Source organism: Etheostoma spectabile, chromosome 12 (genome assembly GCF_008692095.1).
Source record: "Etheostoma spectabile isolate EspeVRDwgs_2016 chromosome 12, UIUC_Espe_1.0, whole genome shotgun sequence".
In the NCBI taxonomy this organism is placed as follows: Eukaryota; Metazoa; Chordata; class Actinopteri; order Perciformes; family Percidae; genus Etheostoma; species Etheostoma spectabile.
The window spans coordinates 10,634,886-10,650,381 of NC_045744.1; the positions used below are offsets into that span (position 1 = coordinate 10,634,886).

Below are 15,496 nucleotides of genomic sequence, written 5' to 3' on the forward strand. Positions count from 1 at the left end.
CATAATTCAGACTTTTTTGATCGTTTGTAATCCTTTTCAAAGCTGAAATTTCCCCTCCCCTCTTCATCCTTTTACAGAAAACAAAAAACATTTTGCAGATAGATGGTTGTTCTCACTAAAATGTGAACAACCTGAGCTGATGTAAGAGTAGGCTTTATAGGCAAGTGTTTGGTGCTCACTTCATCAAGCGTATCTTCTCTTAAACCAGCAGCTTAGTTGTATCACAGATTAATAGAAAGCCACAAGGATTTCAGAGAGCCAAAAGAATTGAATCTGCATCCACTGTGCCTGCATGGAGAATCCATACATATACATTACATAATGACTCAGAATCACTCCATCCACATTTACTCCAAGTCTATGTAATATATAATCTTATCTTCACTTGTTTGTAAGAGAGATGTAATTTGCTGTTAGATGACTAATCATCTATCAGCTTTCAACACAACACATTACATTAAACTGTTAACACCCACCTCCAAGGAGAAAGGAAAAAAAGCAAAACCTAGCAAAGGGGAAGCAAAAAAATAGAGGTGACATCAATTTGTTGAAAAAGAGAGGAAGCTGAACAAGTATTTTCACAACGTTCACAGTAAAGTATGAGATAAAACACAGTGTAAAAGAACACAGACTTTAGGTGAAGACTTAGACTGCTCTGAAGACAAATTATAGAGGCTTCATTAGAATGGCTTGTTTGTATAAAACCATCTCATTTGTATCATATATCATATCTCATATGTATCATACATGGATCACCACGTGTTGAGATGATGTGTTGAAAAGTGTTTTTTCTTGTCACAAGATAAATCAGTGCATCTTTTAAATCTTATGTCTTTTAAACCAAATAGTTTTTTGATGTTTAATTATCCTTTCTTTCTTTCATCCTTTAATGCACTAAATATAAAGTCGACAGCATTTCAAGTGCAGCTCGGTCAATGTCTCTCACTAAGTAACAATGGAGCAGATATCTACATGTACGTGAGCTGTTGAAGTATCCTGCTGAAAATCCTGTAGGATTATCTTCTTCCACTAACAAGCACTAAGCAGTAAGAGGAAAGAAGATAGATAAGACTCTGTGTGATGTGACAGTTTGGTGATAATGCCATTTAAGGCTGTTAAATACACACCAGAAAACATCAAACACTCTGACACATGTACAATATGTCACGGACATTAATTTTCCAGAATCATGTGCCCACTGGACTTCGTTTATGGTCAAAGTTTTCTTTTAGACGTAATAAATTGTTCTCACCAGACACAAGAAATTGCCTGGCTCTTCATTCACACTGGACACATCACGGCCTTGTTGGAGGAATCAGTCCGTTCTGTGAAACACTTCATCGTCTGTACTAGACAAACCGATTACGTCTGTTCCCTTAGATGTTGTAGTGGAGAGTATTTTCTTTTCACACAGCTGTGGTCTGTTTGATGCTGTGGAAGCTAATCCTGGTTGGAGACGTGGGGATGGACATGGCTCGAGCCACTCGCACTCGAAGGGCGTGGTTGTCCTGCCAGCGGTGCCACCGTTTCCTTACTGCAGAACGTACCTATAATGTTGAACAGGAATATGATATTATTCTACTTATGAATACTTAATAATGTGATATAAAGGTTTTAACAAAACTTTGAACTTTTTCTTTTTGTTAAATTTATTTACACATTTATAATTTGACATTTTTGGAAATGCGTGTGCTTAATGAGAAGATCGATACCACTCTTGTATATGTTCATTAAATAGGAAGCAACAGCCAAGAGACAGTTGGGATAGTATAGCAAAAAGACTGGAAAGAAGCTACACTAGTCTTGCTCTATCTAACATTTGAAGAAAATAGTCTATCAGCATCTCGAAAGCTCACGAGTTGATATGTTCCATCTTGTTTGTTTAATCTATGCTAAAGGTTGTAACAGAGCTAGGCTAGCTGTTTTTCCCTTTTCTAGTCTTTATGCTATGCTAACTGAAGTGTCTTCTGGCTGTAAGCCAATACTCAGCAGATATGTCAAACTATTATGTCAGTGTTAAATCCTACAGATAAGCCTATGATATAAAATCCTGTTTGAGTAAAAAAAATGAATTTACAGAAATGATATGTTTAGGGGCATTTAAACAATATTGTGAAAAGAAATGTTAGGATTATGTATTGACTGTGTTGAACTATCCAATGGACTGAAAAAAGGAGAACGACGGGGATTGAGAGGTATGCCCAACCCCTTTTTTGTACCCTTTTTGACATTTTTTAAATGGACAAGACTAGAAGATACTGCCAAGGGGGTGTAAGCCTCTCCTTTCTAAGCGTAGCTCCCATGGCGCCATTTTAATGCTACAAATCCATCACCTGCAGTTAGCATCCCATTGACTGCCATTCATTTCGGCGCCACTTTGACAATGAATAACTTTACATCTGAAGCGTTTGAAGACTCTATTTGTCCGTTGTTTATTTCTAAAGAAACACGATAATGTATAAAAGGCTCCATTACGTTGTACCTCACGTTATGGCTCCGGAGCAGACTCTTAAGTAAAACTAGGCTAACGATTGCATCATACCCACGCAACTTACCGTCGCATAGTTGACAAATCAGTGTATTGTCAGGAGAAGCTCGCAGACAGTTTGGACTTCCATCAGCTGTTTAGGTTTAATTACTAACGTTAACTAGTATGTTAGTTAGCAGTAATTAGCCTGTTTCTATGTTATCTCCTAACATATACCTACACTCTCTGTCTCTGCTGATTGGGACTGATTGAAATTTCTCTTGGAAAAGCTACCAGAAGACTTACAACTTAAAGACACATTTAACTACGTCGTCTAGCTCAGTTGGAGGCTGCGCAGAAACGCATAGCCATCACCGGAAAAGTGCTTCTATTTTCCTTCCTGATTCTACCCCCTGCTTGAACTTAGCAAAAATTGTAACTAGGAGGATTGTTGGAAAAAAACACTAAACTAATCAAAGGGCATCCATGTGGGGCTTTATTAAAATCATAGATCAAGAAACACATTACCACAACGTAATTAATTTCATAAATACTGAGCCTGATGCAAAACTTCAGTGACTCACCTCTCCATTTAGAAAGCAGTAAAACACTGACACAAAGAACCCCTGCAGAAAAAGACACATCACTATTAAAATAAGTTAATGATACGCTGCTCTAACTCCCAGGCCACGGCTACCATTTACAGACAAAGACAGACAGTGAGGCATTCAACTCAACACAAGTGTGTTTTATTGTCATTTCAACCATATACACGAAACAACGTTTCACCATAGCTCCAGTGGTGTTACGCATTTGAAATATATAAAACCACATACGAAACAGGCTACATTTAGTGCACAGGTAATATAGGTTCCATAAAGTTTAAAAAAATTGTTGTAAAAGTTTGCTGCTGAAAAGAGAGAGCTGTAGCTTAGCTCCAAGATGGCTGACAATCAACTTGCTTCGGCAAAGTGCCCAACGCCCTACGGGCAGGTAAAAACATGCGCAACTAGCTGGCTTATAGTCCACAGCCGCTGCGCAAAAATGCCTTCGATGACCCTAAATGACGATTTTTGCATCATCAGAGGCTTTTTTCCAGACCCACAATACAAAGACATCTAGTCTCAGGGGGACATGAGAGAGGGAAGCACGGTCATTCAAAAATACTACCGGGTTTCTCCTGATGCAAAGCTTAATGCTTATCAGTTAAGTATCCCATTAATTAAAGATCAGATAATTCAGATGCAGTGGTAAAAAGAAAAAGCTAAATAAATTAAAAGAGATATTGGGAGAAAATCTTGTCATGCCAAATATGTTTCACTGAAAATAAGCTCTGCTTGTTTTTTTTCCACCCACTCAGTCTTACATTTAAACCCAAAAGTTGTTAAGCTAAACACAAAAAGCCACTGTGTGTACTGTAAGCACAGCCAGCATGCTACAAATCATCTTCCCACAATAAGACTTATAACTGAGAAGAAGTATTACAACTCTGTGATAAAAGAACAAAACATTAAGAAATCAGTATAACTCCCATTGTTCATTTAGATTTTTTTTTAAAGTTTGCCCAGTGTTATACTGCATCATAATCCTTAGGCTTACCTGAAAAGACTGTAAAAAGGAGTTGAAATAGATGAAAACAATTTGTGAGATGTCGTCCTCCCCCGGATTCACGAAGAAGAGCATGTAGGTGATGCCTAGCAGAGGTAACAAGACCAGTGTTGCTTTCACAGCTTTTCTGTGAAGACAGGGAGGGAAATCAGCAGCCTCCTTTATACAAAATATTACAATAAAAACTTGGATTTCAGGACCTTTGTGTTTGGATTTTGCAAGTTCTCCCTGTGTTGGAGTGAGTTTCCTCCTGGTGCTCTGGTTTCCTCTCACCATATAAATAATAATGTTATCAACAAGGACTACAATTAAAAATTAACCGTTTGGTTAACACTGGCGCATTTACAGAAATGTTGACTAAATTGTGCAATGTCCTTATCAAATAAATACATTTTAACATAGAAATGATGCTTGCCTTCCAAGATACAGTACAACATTTTATTTAGGCACTTAAGACGTTATAAGATGTAACTAGAGGCAAATGCTTAATGAGTAATTTACTAATGCTCAAGAGATTAAGTTTTTGCCATCAATCAAAACAAAGGGTGGGTTGCCAGTTTTAAAATGATATGATTTTGTGATGATTTATTTGGTAACAACGCATTTCTAAATCTTTACATTTTTAACTTTATACTAGTACAGTGCCCATTCAAAAAGTGCCTGTTTGGAACGAGCCAATTTCTTGGCCTGTGGTATCTGCTTAAAGCTTTCTCCTGAACCATTGTACCCCAAAGTTGTTTTACATGTCAATAGAGGCGTTCATTTCCAAACAGGCTTAGTGGCTTGACAGTTATAAATTAATGTTAAAGTATGGATTTAATTAGCGGAGGTATTTTGCCAACATGATGTTATTAGTTGCCTGTTATAAGTTAGCAGCACACTTAAACAACTGGACCCAGGGTAAGACACAGAGGGGCCCCGCTTCAGGATGAAGTTATCTTCTGCTGTGTGCTTAGAAGTGGTGAATGTACAGCTGACAGCAACTTAATATGATATAGTGTCTACCTTTAATTTAACATCTAGAGTAGGAAAAAATGATATCACGTCTCGCGATGTAAAAAATTGCTTCACGCACATACACGCCCCTTCAGGAACCGGCAACAAGGTCGCAATGGACTTTTTCACACTATCGTCATGGTTGAGCAGGCAAAGAAGAAACAGAAAGCTGAGAAAGCATTGAGGAACGGTGAAAGAGGAACTGGAACTGCCAAATATCTATTTTGAAGCTGTAGAGGGAGCTTTGTAAAAAAATCCTGCTAGCAAAAAGTGAAGAAATTGGCAAAACTGTATTGCGGCCAGTCAGTGACAGTATTTATACAAATGTAATTCTAGTCGGCTTTCTAATCAGCTAATTTGAGGCTAAAATGTGTTTATTCAGTCTCAAAAGACTACATGTTGTCATTGTAAGGAGCAATCAGAAGAGAAAAAGCGTGTCATGTCATTTCTACAATTTTAACATCATCCAAACTATCAACTCACCTGTACTGTATTGTTTCAGATGTGGTTGAAGCTCTTAGTTTGGTCATAAGTATTCGTACTATGTTGAAGAGGAAAACAAAGTTTATCTAGACAAACAACAAAAAACAAAATAATTAGTTTGGACCCCATGCTAATGGCTTACACTGAAATAAACCGAGAGCCATTTTCTGCAGCGAACATAATCTGCTCATTAAATCCTGAGTATAGTAGTAGAGGGCAACACAAGTCAATGCCATCTCCTGTCTTAACAACAATGTGTAAGAGAAGAACATAAATCAGAACTGGTTGCCAAACTACATGCTGGTAACAGCTTATACAAAATCATTATCAGATACATTCCTATGAACACAAGATCTTATTATTATTATGTGTTGGAATGCCTGAACCCATCAACTAAATTAATTCCACTTTTCTAACAAGATAAATGCATGATGTAAATGACTTTCATTATGAAACCATTTTCATTTAGGGCAATATTTTTTCATCAGTTTACACCTTCAAGTAGGCATTAGTGATACATCTCATGTTAGTTTAAATTGTGTGTTATATGATAAATGGATTAACAATTAAGGTGAAAAATAATGGCAGAGGATGCACAGTGCAATGCCTTTCTGGGTTGTTACTCACCAGTAGCACAAGAATAACTGGTCCCTGGTAAATATAGTCCATATATTTTCCAGGCTCTTTACCAAACCAACATCTGTTGACAGGAGGAAACAAATAATCAATACATACATGAAGAACATATTTAAGAAAACAGTATTGGCAAATACAAATACCTATTTATTGGATACTTACTGTTCATTTTCATAATAAAACTTTCCTATGGCCCAAGCTACTATTATAGGGAATGGAATACCTGGAGTAAAGACATCCAAAGGATTTATATTAGTAAGAAAACAGAAAAAGAACAGTGCATGGTAACTTCTCCATCATTCACGTGGGCCCATTCCGGCTCTATCTGAACATGGATTACATTTCAACACCAATCTGTAAAATCAGCAGGCATTGCACACCAAAAATTAGGCGCCTGTCACGGCAGTGTTCGGATTTCAGGAGATGGAGTGCCATATACTTGGCACAAGGGGTTTTATTTTATTGAGTCTTATTTAAAAAAAGACCAAGTATGCTTGAATCGTTGAGCTGTCATCCTCTTTTTAAAACAGACTTAAGAGGGATAGGATAGGGATAATTCACACGGCTTTTAATTTTAATTACGCAAGAACACTTGTGTCTACTACAACCTAATCTTTTCTGTGGTCTGCATATTACAAACTGTGATGCACGAGAACCTTTTTTCTGCACAGTAAGATTGTACTAAAATAAAAGCAATAATGCCCTTTGGGATAGCTCACTGTTCCCCCACAGAACTGTAGTTCAAGGAGACTGATTCTTTTAACAAACAGTTCATTCTTAACTTTTCACTCTGCCTGTGAACTGGCAAGCTAATTTAGCTTCAAGCCAAATATTGTTAGTGAGTGTACAAATCAGGTGACAGAAAGCTTATCACATCCGGCATGTTTTATAGACAAAGTTAACAAAATGTTTGTAAAGGTAAAATGATGAGTAATATCCATTTTAATGGAGCTGAACAAGTACAGGTCTTAACCTATTTGGATCCCAGCTATCATCAGGCCTCTGATGGAAGACAGATTTAATTTGCTCCACTTCCATCATTTCATTAATGAATTCTAATGAACAATCTCTCAAGACTTATATCAGGGATGCAACGAGGAATCTAATCTCTTTACTAGCATGTGGTTTCCACAATGCAGCAGTTTTAAGCATAAAAACTAAGTAAATTGTACAGATTATACTTCATGTATATACCTGTATTTATATATATATATATATATATATATATATATATATATATATATATATATATATATATATATATATATATGTATATATAGTCCATACGCTACAGTTCCTGTTTCTACTTCAAGATTACTCTTAAAGCTTCAGTAGGTAACTTTTGTAAAAATGTATTTTTTACATATTTGTTAAAACTGTCACTATGTCCTGACAGTAGAATATGAGACAGATAATCTGTGAAAAAAATCAAGCTCCTGTGGCTCCTCTCTGTCCTCTTACTGCCACTAGCAGAAATACACCGCTCCCGGTCAGAAACAGCCAATCAGAGCAAGGAGGACTGTCTTAGCAGTGTCAATCACTCTCGTGTACGCGCCGCTCATACCCCTCCCCCGCACAGCGCGTGCCGTGTTCAAGCTCAAGATTGCCAGTGTGCTGCAGTTGTGCTAATCGCGGAGAAATAACTTTTCAGGAAAACTGCCAATTTCTCGAGTGACACCTGCTCAGAAAACAAAGACGGGCAAACAGAAGAAGACCGATGACAAAAAGCGAGCTTAAGAATTAAACCGAGCCCGAAATAAAGCGAGGGTCAACATCGAAGCGGCTTTTCAGAGGTGGAGGGAGCTACGCCTCCTAGAAGGATTCAACACGGATTCAGAGCTAGCGTTAGCCACATTTCTGCTTGACATGTAAGTATCCCTGCTTGATTTATTTCATTTTTTAAGAACTACACAACTAAGATATCGATGGTTACAGTACACTTTCAGTACACTGGTGATAGCGCAAATCTCAGTTTACTCTGTAGCTTGTTGCTAAGTCTAACAGTTAGCTTGTTAGCTTGTGGCACAGCAGGAATGTTGTAGCAGGTGAAGATTAACTTTACTTGCTAACTCCTTCACCCTCCGTATAAGCAATATTGTTTCGATACCTACAATTAGTAAGCCAAAATGTTTTTTTGTCAATCACAACAAATGTAGCTATGGTTAAACAACTTTAATTGTGCGCTGTCCCTGTCGAAGTTTGGCAATGCAGACTTCTACTTTTGATTATTTTTAAACACGTTTTCTTCCCCCTCAGGATGTAATTTGTAAATCAAATGTCTGACACAAATTCTTTGTGCTCCTTCAACAGGTCAGACATGGCCCCGGACACAGAGGCACGTGAAGGAATCGTCTTCAGTCCAAATCAAAATGTTCAGTATTTCCTTGTGCAGGAGTACTTTTCTGAAAAAGCTGATTTATTTTACCCATATGCAAAATAAAACCAAAGACATATTTCTAAGATGTTATTCCTTGGCTTATTGAGCTTCCTCACTGATTCATCACTCCTACTGAAAGTTTAGATCCAAAAGGTAATTCAGTAATGTATTGTGTAAAGTGCTACTTTGTTGTCACAAATGAGCGATTACATAAAAAATCATTTTAAACCCTTTCATTGAAAATATTTACAAAACTTTTAATAGAAATATTTTAAATAAGCAATTTTTTTATAAGCTATACCCTACTCAGAGTAAATCCCCTGTATTGTCCATGAGGATGTGGAAAGCATCGGTGGCCCTGCTTACTAGCCTGCGCGTTCACGGCAGGCCCCGCTGTGGGGAGGAGCTGTGGAGGGGGGGCTGTAGCGCAGCAGAGAGCAAGGGGAGGGACCTGTAAGGTGTGCTCGTTCAAATTTTTAGGCTAAGTCCACGTTTTCTCAGATCTCCCTACTGCAGCTTTAACTGTCCTATATTGTAAATAGTTAGATTTCCATGTGTTTTATGATTATAAAGCTGGTTGAGGTGGTAAATACCGTGAAAATATCAAAACCCTTAATCCACAAAGAAATGCACACTGTGTTTTTAGAAACTGTGCCTTTAAGTGAATCGTCAGGACTTTGTCTGTATGGTTGTGGTGTCACAACTATATTATATGTATCTTGGTAAAAAATGCTGCTACAGTCCCATTACAGTGATTCCCTGGCTGCAATGATGGTGCAGAGACTTCGAAAGTACAGATGCAGAAGACCCAAAAAGGCTGACCAGTTAGAACAGACTGGGCAAAACAGAAGTGTTTCAGAGGTTGAATACAGGTTTATTCAGACAGACAGTATGAGAAAAGCAGCCATTGAAAAAATAATGTGTTATTTGAACATGAAGCATGTGAACATGTTTTAGTAGAAAGCCAAATATAAAAAAAATATGAACCTGAATTTGAGCATAATATGGGACCTTTAACAAGTCATTTTTTCTATTTTATGTATTACATTCTAAAACTGTACAGTATTTGATGTACCCTTGATGGTGTGTGCACAGATATTATGGATTAAAACCAAGTTTAACCTACACCTGCTGCAGGAGTGCTAAGTAAATTTCCTTGTATTGATCTGTTGAATTTACTGACAGAGGAAGCTGCACAAACAATATAATCATGACAAGCTGTCAGTAACTTCATACTTTAAACAAGTCATTAAAACTAGATTGATACGATTGATTTCTGCCTTTGGTCATTTCTATTTTAAAGCCAATATGAAACCCCAAATCATGTCATTGATGTGTCATTATCAATCATATGTCATCTGCTGGTAATCTACTTCATTCTTATCTTCATAAATCTCTGTTGAGTCATTTTAGGATGACCTAGATGCATTAAAGTATAAGTATGTGTATATGTTTCATCCTGTAAGAACACACAAAGTACATTACATAAATAGACTGAAAGGAAATGTCAGACTGGCTCAGGAAACCATACGCGCATGTTTTTCTGCCTCAAGATGGAATATTCTGACACCATACTTTTTCTAATACTGTAGTTGAAATCAAGGTGAGCATGGATAATTTATGTGGTTGTGATGGGGCATCTGCTACATGTTCATTCTATCACTGCAAGTCAAGCACAAAAAAATGTCATTTTTCACACATCACTGCAGCTCTGTTCTCTTATGAACTTGAAGCCTTATCTTGAGTCTGCAGCGTTAAAAGGTCTCCCTCTGCTTCAAGACTTTACATTAAGTCCTTTCAGTCAAGCAAAGGTTTACTTTGAATCGGAGAGAAAGGAAACTGAGGTTCAGTTGTTTCACAATATGGCTTTAATTTAAATCTGTACACTATTTCAAATTCTAAAAGTGGTCATTTTGAGCAGATATTTACAAATATCTTCAATCTAGAGTATGTAAGCATCTATTACTATGTCAAAAATACACAGTTAATCCAAAACATATACAGTATACCAGTAAATATGGAAATTTGAACACGACAATTGTGCAAATCGGCTGAGGAAGATCAAGATTAAAAACCAATAAATGGACTTTGACTGTGTTCAAGATAAAGAATAAGCTTTGAAACACAATTAATTATATTGATTTGGAGTCATTAAACACCAAATACATATCAATTTACAAAATCAATGCATTTGAGGCCAGAAAGTATCAAGTATGGACTGGACTTGAAATTGGGCTTTTTGGCCTGGCCAACTCAGCTTCTAATACTGTATCTGTAATTTTAAATGTCCCATGACATGGTGATTTTTGGATGCTTTTGGAAGCTTAGTGGTCCCCTAATACTGAATCTGAAGTCTTTTTCCTGAAATTCAGCCTTGGTGCAGAATTATAGCCACTAGAGCCAGGATACCCAGGGCTCGGTTTACACCTCTCATCATTTCTAGCCACTGGGGGACCATCAGGCAGGCTGGGGCGAATGCATAATTAATGTTAAAAAAAACCTCATAAAGTGAAGTTTTCATGCCATGTGACATTTTATTCCAAAAGAAAAAATATTATATAAACTTGAAATATGTTATACCAAAAAGCACATACCCATGCTTAAGATAACACTTCTACAGCCATTTACTATGTTCATTCAAAATTAAAATTTTTGTAAGTGTACCTAACTGAATCTCGCAGAGACAAAAACCGAGTGAAGTGCTAATAATGCACTTTCAACATAGACATACTCACACCAGCCGATGAAAAGGAAGACCCACTTTCTGAGCTTATCAGTTGAATAAGTCATCACGATGGCTGTGTGTAGGTAACATCCTTCAACAAACATCCAGAAGAAGTTTGTCACCACAAAGTAGTTGTATATTGTTGTAATTAATCGACACCAAGGCTGAAAACAACAACAACAACAACACAAGACTCAGTAAATTGCAACAGAAATACTTGATATAAAGTTGTGTGTAGCTTAACCTTTTAAGAATGTCTAATGGCTTTATACAATTAGTGCATGCAGTACACAATATTGTAAAACAATGCTGTTACCTCATTGCTCTCATGAATATTGTGGTCAATCAACTGAAGCAAAAACCACATAACATTTCTCAGTATGAACGTGGTGATCAAGTTCCAGTGGATGATGTTTCGAAGACATCGTATACTCCTATAATAAAAGGAATGTCTTATTATCATGCTTTCATAGAGTCGATACAACTTGTTTGAAGTAAGATTAGGGCTGAATAATGTTGGCCTTTGATTATACTGTCTGTAAGTTATTGGCCATTCATATAACAGATAGAGGCTACAATATTACATGCAAACAGTAATTTACTTCCTTCCTTCCACTGTAGCCATGGATGCACATGTTTCAATAGGCTTCTGGAACTTTAAGGTGTAACGTGTATTCATATGATTTCAATACAGATTCATTGAAGTGCCAAGAATAAACAAATGTGGGGAATCACTAAGTAGTTTTAGATTGTTCTATGAAATCCTAAGAGATTTAATTTCAAAACATATGTTGACTATTTTGGTCTTAAAAGTAATTGAAAGAACTTAATATTTAATTTGAGAAGCCCACATCCATCTGCACAACACAGCAGCTGTTTAATATCTGCTGTTTAATATCTGCAATGTGTGTGTGTGTGTGTGTGTGTGTGTGTGTGTGTGTGTGTGTGTGTGTGTGTGTGTGTGTGTGTGTGTGTGTATGTGTGTGTGTGTGTGTGTGTGTGTGGTGCATGTGCATGTGACATGAGTGAGCAAATGATAAGCAGTCCGAGCTCATTATGTGAATTTCCCTGATTGTCCTCTATGCGGTCTCATGCATACAGGACACATTTAGATAGGGACTATTTCTGTACTTGCCTTAAGCACAAGAAGAGAATGAAGGCCACGACCAGAGCTCCCACAGAGATACAGTGACCTAGGTAGTTGATGATCAGGGCTATTTTATAATGCATTGGATATTTTCTCTGTAAAAACAAGACGTGAATTACTTTTTGAATGCAACTACTGGATAATAACACAAAGAGAAATGGTTGGCAATACTAAAAGACATTATTATAACCAAGGTGTATTTATCTATCTAGGCTTCTTTGTTTTGAGGTGTAACTAAAGTGAGAGAAAGCACTTCAGATGTCATGGCTTAAAATGATCTGAGAAAATAGAGCAAGGCCCAGAAATACACATAATTAGGAGACATGATGTGAGGTAATCAGGCCAAAACTCATTACATGTAATACATCAGTTTTACGGTTTGGCCCCGGGCTTTGCTTATACAGACACAGGCAAGACCGTACTTATGTATTTGTTAAGTCATATGGAAATAAACGTTTAAACAGTTTAACTGCACTTCAGTTTGTAGAAAAACAAAATTCAATTCAGTAAGTGTTAAGTAATCAAAACACCACATTACTTTGGCTAGATCTGATTGGTATTCCCTGTGTGACATTCCTGTGATGATGAGAAGCTGTGACGAGCATTTATTTAAGATGGATAACCGATTACTTACAGAGTAAGGGACAACAGGATTGTGACATCACACTAACCTTCTCCTCCAAAATGGGTTCACAATTGGAGTAATTGCTTTTCAATGCCCATGTTCCATTATCCATGCATTCCCTGTAAGCACTCCCTGCAAGAAAAGAGTGAGAAGGACAGATGAGAAATCAATGAGTAGTAAGTCTAGCAATTTTGCAAACATTGATCTTGTTTTAAAGTACTTGTTAATTTGTAAGATTAGCTGGTCTGTTCAAATCTCCCATCGATATTCACCACCAGACACCATTCAGTTGAGTCTGTGCTGGAGCAGGGCAAGGTTATAGTAAAGTGTTTGCCAATTGGGTAAGCAATAACATCCCTGTAATTCCTTCGAGCGTATTTTAAAGTTGAGCACTACTATCTGTCTAAGTTACAGAAAAACAACTCAGCGATGCAATTTGTATTCATGGTTTGGAAATGCAAAGCCTTTGTCAGTTCATTTGCATATCTTGTTAAGCCCACTTTCAATAATTAACTTTGAACTGAATTTGTCATTTTGCAGTTCCGCGCCACACATTCAGGAGGCCCTTTATCTCTGTAACACTGAGAAATGTACAGTCTACAGAGTTATGTGGAGAAAAAGCAGCAATAAATGTGTAAAAGTTATTTTCTTCTATTCTATTATGACCAGACACTTAAAGTGATCATTTAAACCACTGTGCTTCCAAGATACACATCATTTACTGCATGTACTAGGTTACTGTAATATTGTGTATGAAAACTCACATCAATTATGAGTTTACTGTCAAAAGCTTCAACTGTGATTTATACTATTAAAAATAAAAGATTACAAATTATTTTTACCGGGGATATTGAACTCCAAATAAATGCTTTGCAAATTAGAAATGGGTTAAGTTATTGATTACATTTGAAGCAGGAAGGTTTACATTCAATCACAGTAATTATGTTACCACATATAATTAGACCGTGCAGAGCTAATGTAGTGATATCCCTGCAGTTTTGGCATTGACCATCTTGAAATAAAATCCCAAGTCCACTTTACACAAGACCAAGGCGAGACAGAGTAAAAATGCGATCGATTTCGAGACGAGCCCTTCAAAGAGTGTTTTTGAGACCAATCACAAGTACGAGTACTACAACACTTAAACCATACCATCAAGATCTAAAATCTTATTTGCCACAGAGTTCCTTGTCAGGCTGATGTGGCCAAAAGCCAGGAGCACACGTTTTGCGCAGCCTTCAGAATGGCTTTACAAACTTACCCTCAGCTTGACAGTGTTGTCTTACGTAGCCTGCTGTACGTAGGCACGTGGGTCTATAACAGTATGTTAATTTAGGGTCTGCTACTCTTATGAGAATAGCACAACCCCCAGGGAACCAGTAGGAGTAGTAATGCATTTTATTTAAAAAAAAAATTGAATTAATTACTACATTTGACACACTTGCAAAGTCATCCAGTGGATTGGACCCTTGTTAGACCGGTTCTGAACTACGGGCTGTGTATTTGACATCCCTGGCAGACAGCGAATTTTCAATAGTGGCAGCAGCAAAGTCAGATTCTTAGCATTCAAATTAATGCTACGTAATGTGACATTTGTATTCTATGTACTCCATAGCTCCCCCCAATATGTGGAAGTCCTTAACTCGGACATAGTTACTCTGATCTTCACCAGATTTGATATGCATATTGTGATGGACACAAAACTTAACACAGTTGTTCCTCGTGGGCCTATGAGGCTGTATGCCCCAATTGCTGTTAATCAGTCTTCAGATGGCACTGTTATGATGTTTTTACTTAATTAGCTAGTTCCCTAAATGCCAAACTTACTTTTTTTTAACTTCATTGCGTCAAGGAGTAAACCTCTACACATGTGCGCCTGCTCTACCAGGTGGGCTACCCAGGCGCTTAATGTTTGGCATGTTTAACCAGCATATCACTTTATATTTTCAGAAAGCATTCTAGAGAGAGCATTCTAAACTACAGTATATTTTATCATGAACAACTAAAGACTTGATAGATTTTGTAAAACCCTATCCAAGACAAGTAACCCGCCCTTTGACATATCTGCAGACTTGATGGCTGATGGTGAAGTGAGAAACCTATTTACTCCTGGATTACCAACATTTATTAGAGTAGCCTGGATACAAAATCAGCCCAAACACATTTTTCACAACCTAACAACCCAAATGTTGTTCTTATTAATACATCATGCATATTTATATTAGCAAAATCCTTCATCCACTATTAATAAAGCCATTATTTACAACGTATAATACCTTGGAATGTGACCTATTAGAGTGTTACTGAGTTTTCCTAAAAGAAGACAGGTGATGATGGAGAACACTATTCTCATCTTGAAACATATTGTATCTGCAAATGAAATCATGGAAAATATAATATAGCAACTTGAAGTTGACTGAGCTAATGTTATT

The 15,496-nt window shown here is 37.1% G+C and overlaps 1 protein-coding gene across 2 annotated transcripts in view; it reads right to left on the reverse strand.

Moving 5' to 3' along the window:
• Positions 1-822: 822 nt before the first annotated feature.
• The window catches only part of LOC116699502 (corticotropin-releasing factor receptor 2), a 28,203-nt gene continuing 13,529 nt past the window's right edge, over positions 823-15,496 (reverse strand). Inside the window, exons 1-11 of one of the 2 annotated variants that reach the window (XM_032532125.1) lie at positions 13,285-13,412; positions 13,111-13,196; positions 12,428-12,534; positions 11,609-11,726; positions 11,303-11,456; positions 6,353-6,413; positions 6,182-6,254; positions 5,555-5,640; positions 4,067-4,202; positions 3,052-3,093; positions 823-1,547 (exon numbers count right to left, since the gene is read on the reverse strand). In XM_032532125.1, the coding sequence (XP_032388016.1) occupies positions 1,407-1,547; positions 3,052-3,093; positions 4,067-4,202; positions 5,555-5,640; positions 6,182-6,254; positions 6,353-6,413; positions 11,303-11,456; positions 11,609-11,726; positions 12,428-12,534; positions 13,111-13,176 (984 nt within the window). In that variant the 5' untranslated portion in view covers positions 13,177-13,196; positions 13,285-13,412 and the 3' untranslated portion in view covers positions 823-1,406. Of the gene's footprint in view, positions 1,548-3,051; positions 3,094-4,066; positions 4,203-5,554; positions 5,641-6,181; positions 6,255-6,352; positions 6,414-11,302; positions 11,457-11,608; positions 11,727-12,427; positions 12,535-13,110; positions 13,197-13,284; positions 13,413-15,496 lie in introns of those variants that run through there. The other variant, XM_032532124.1, reaches the window with a different exon arrangement.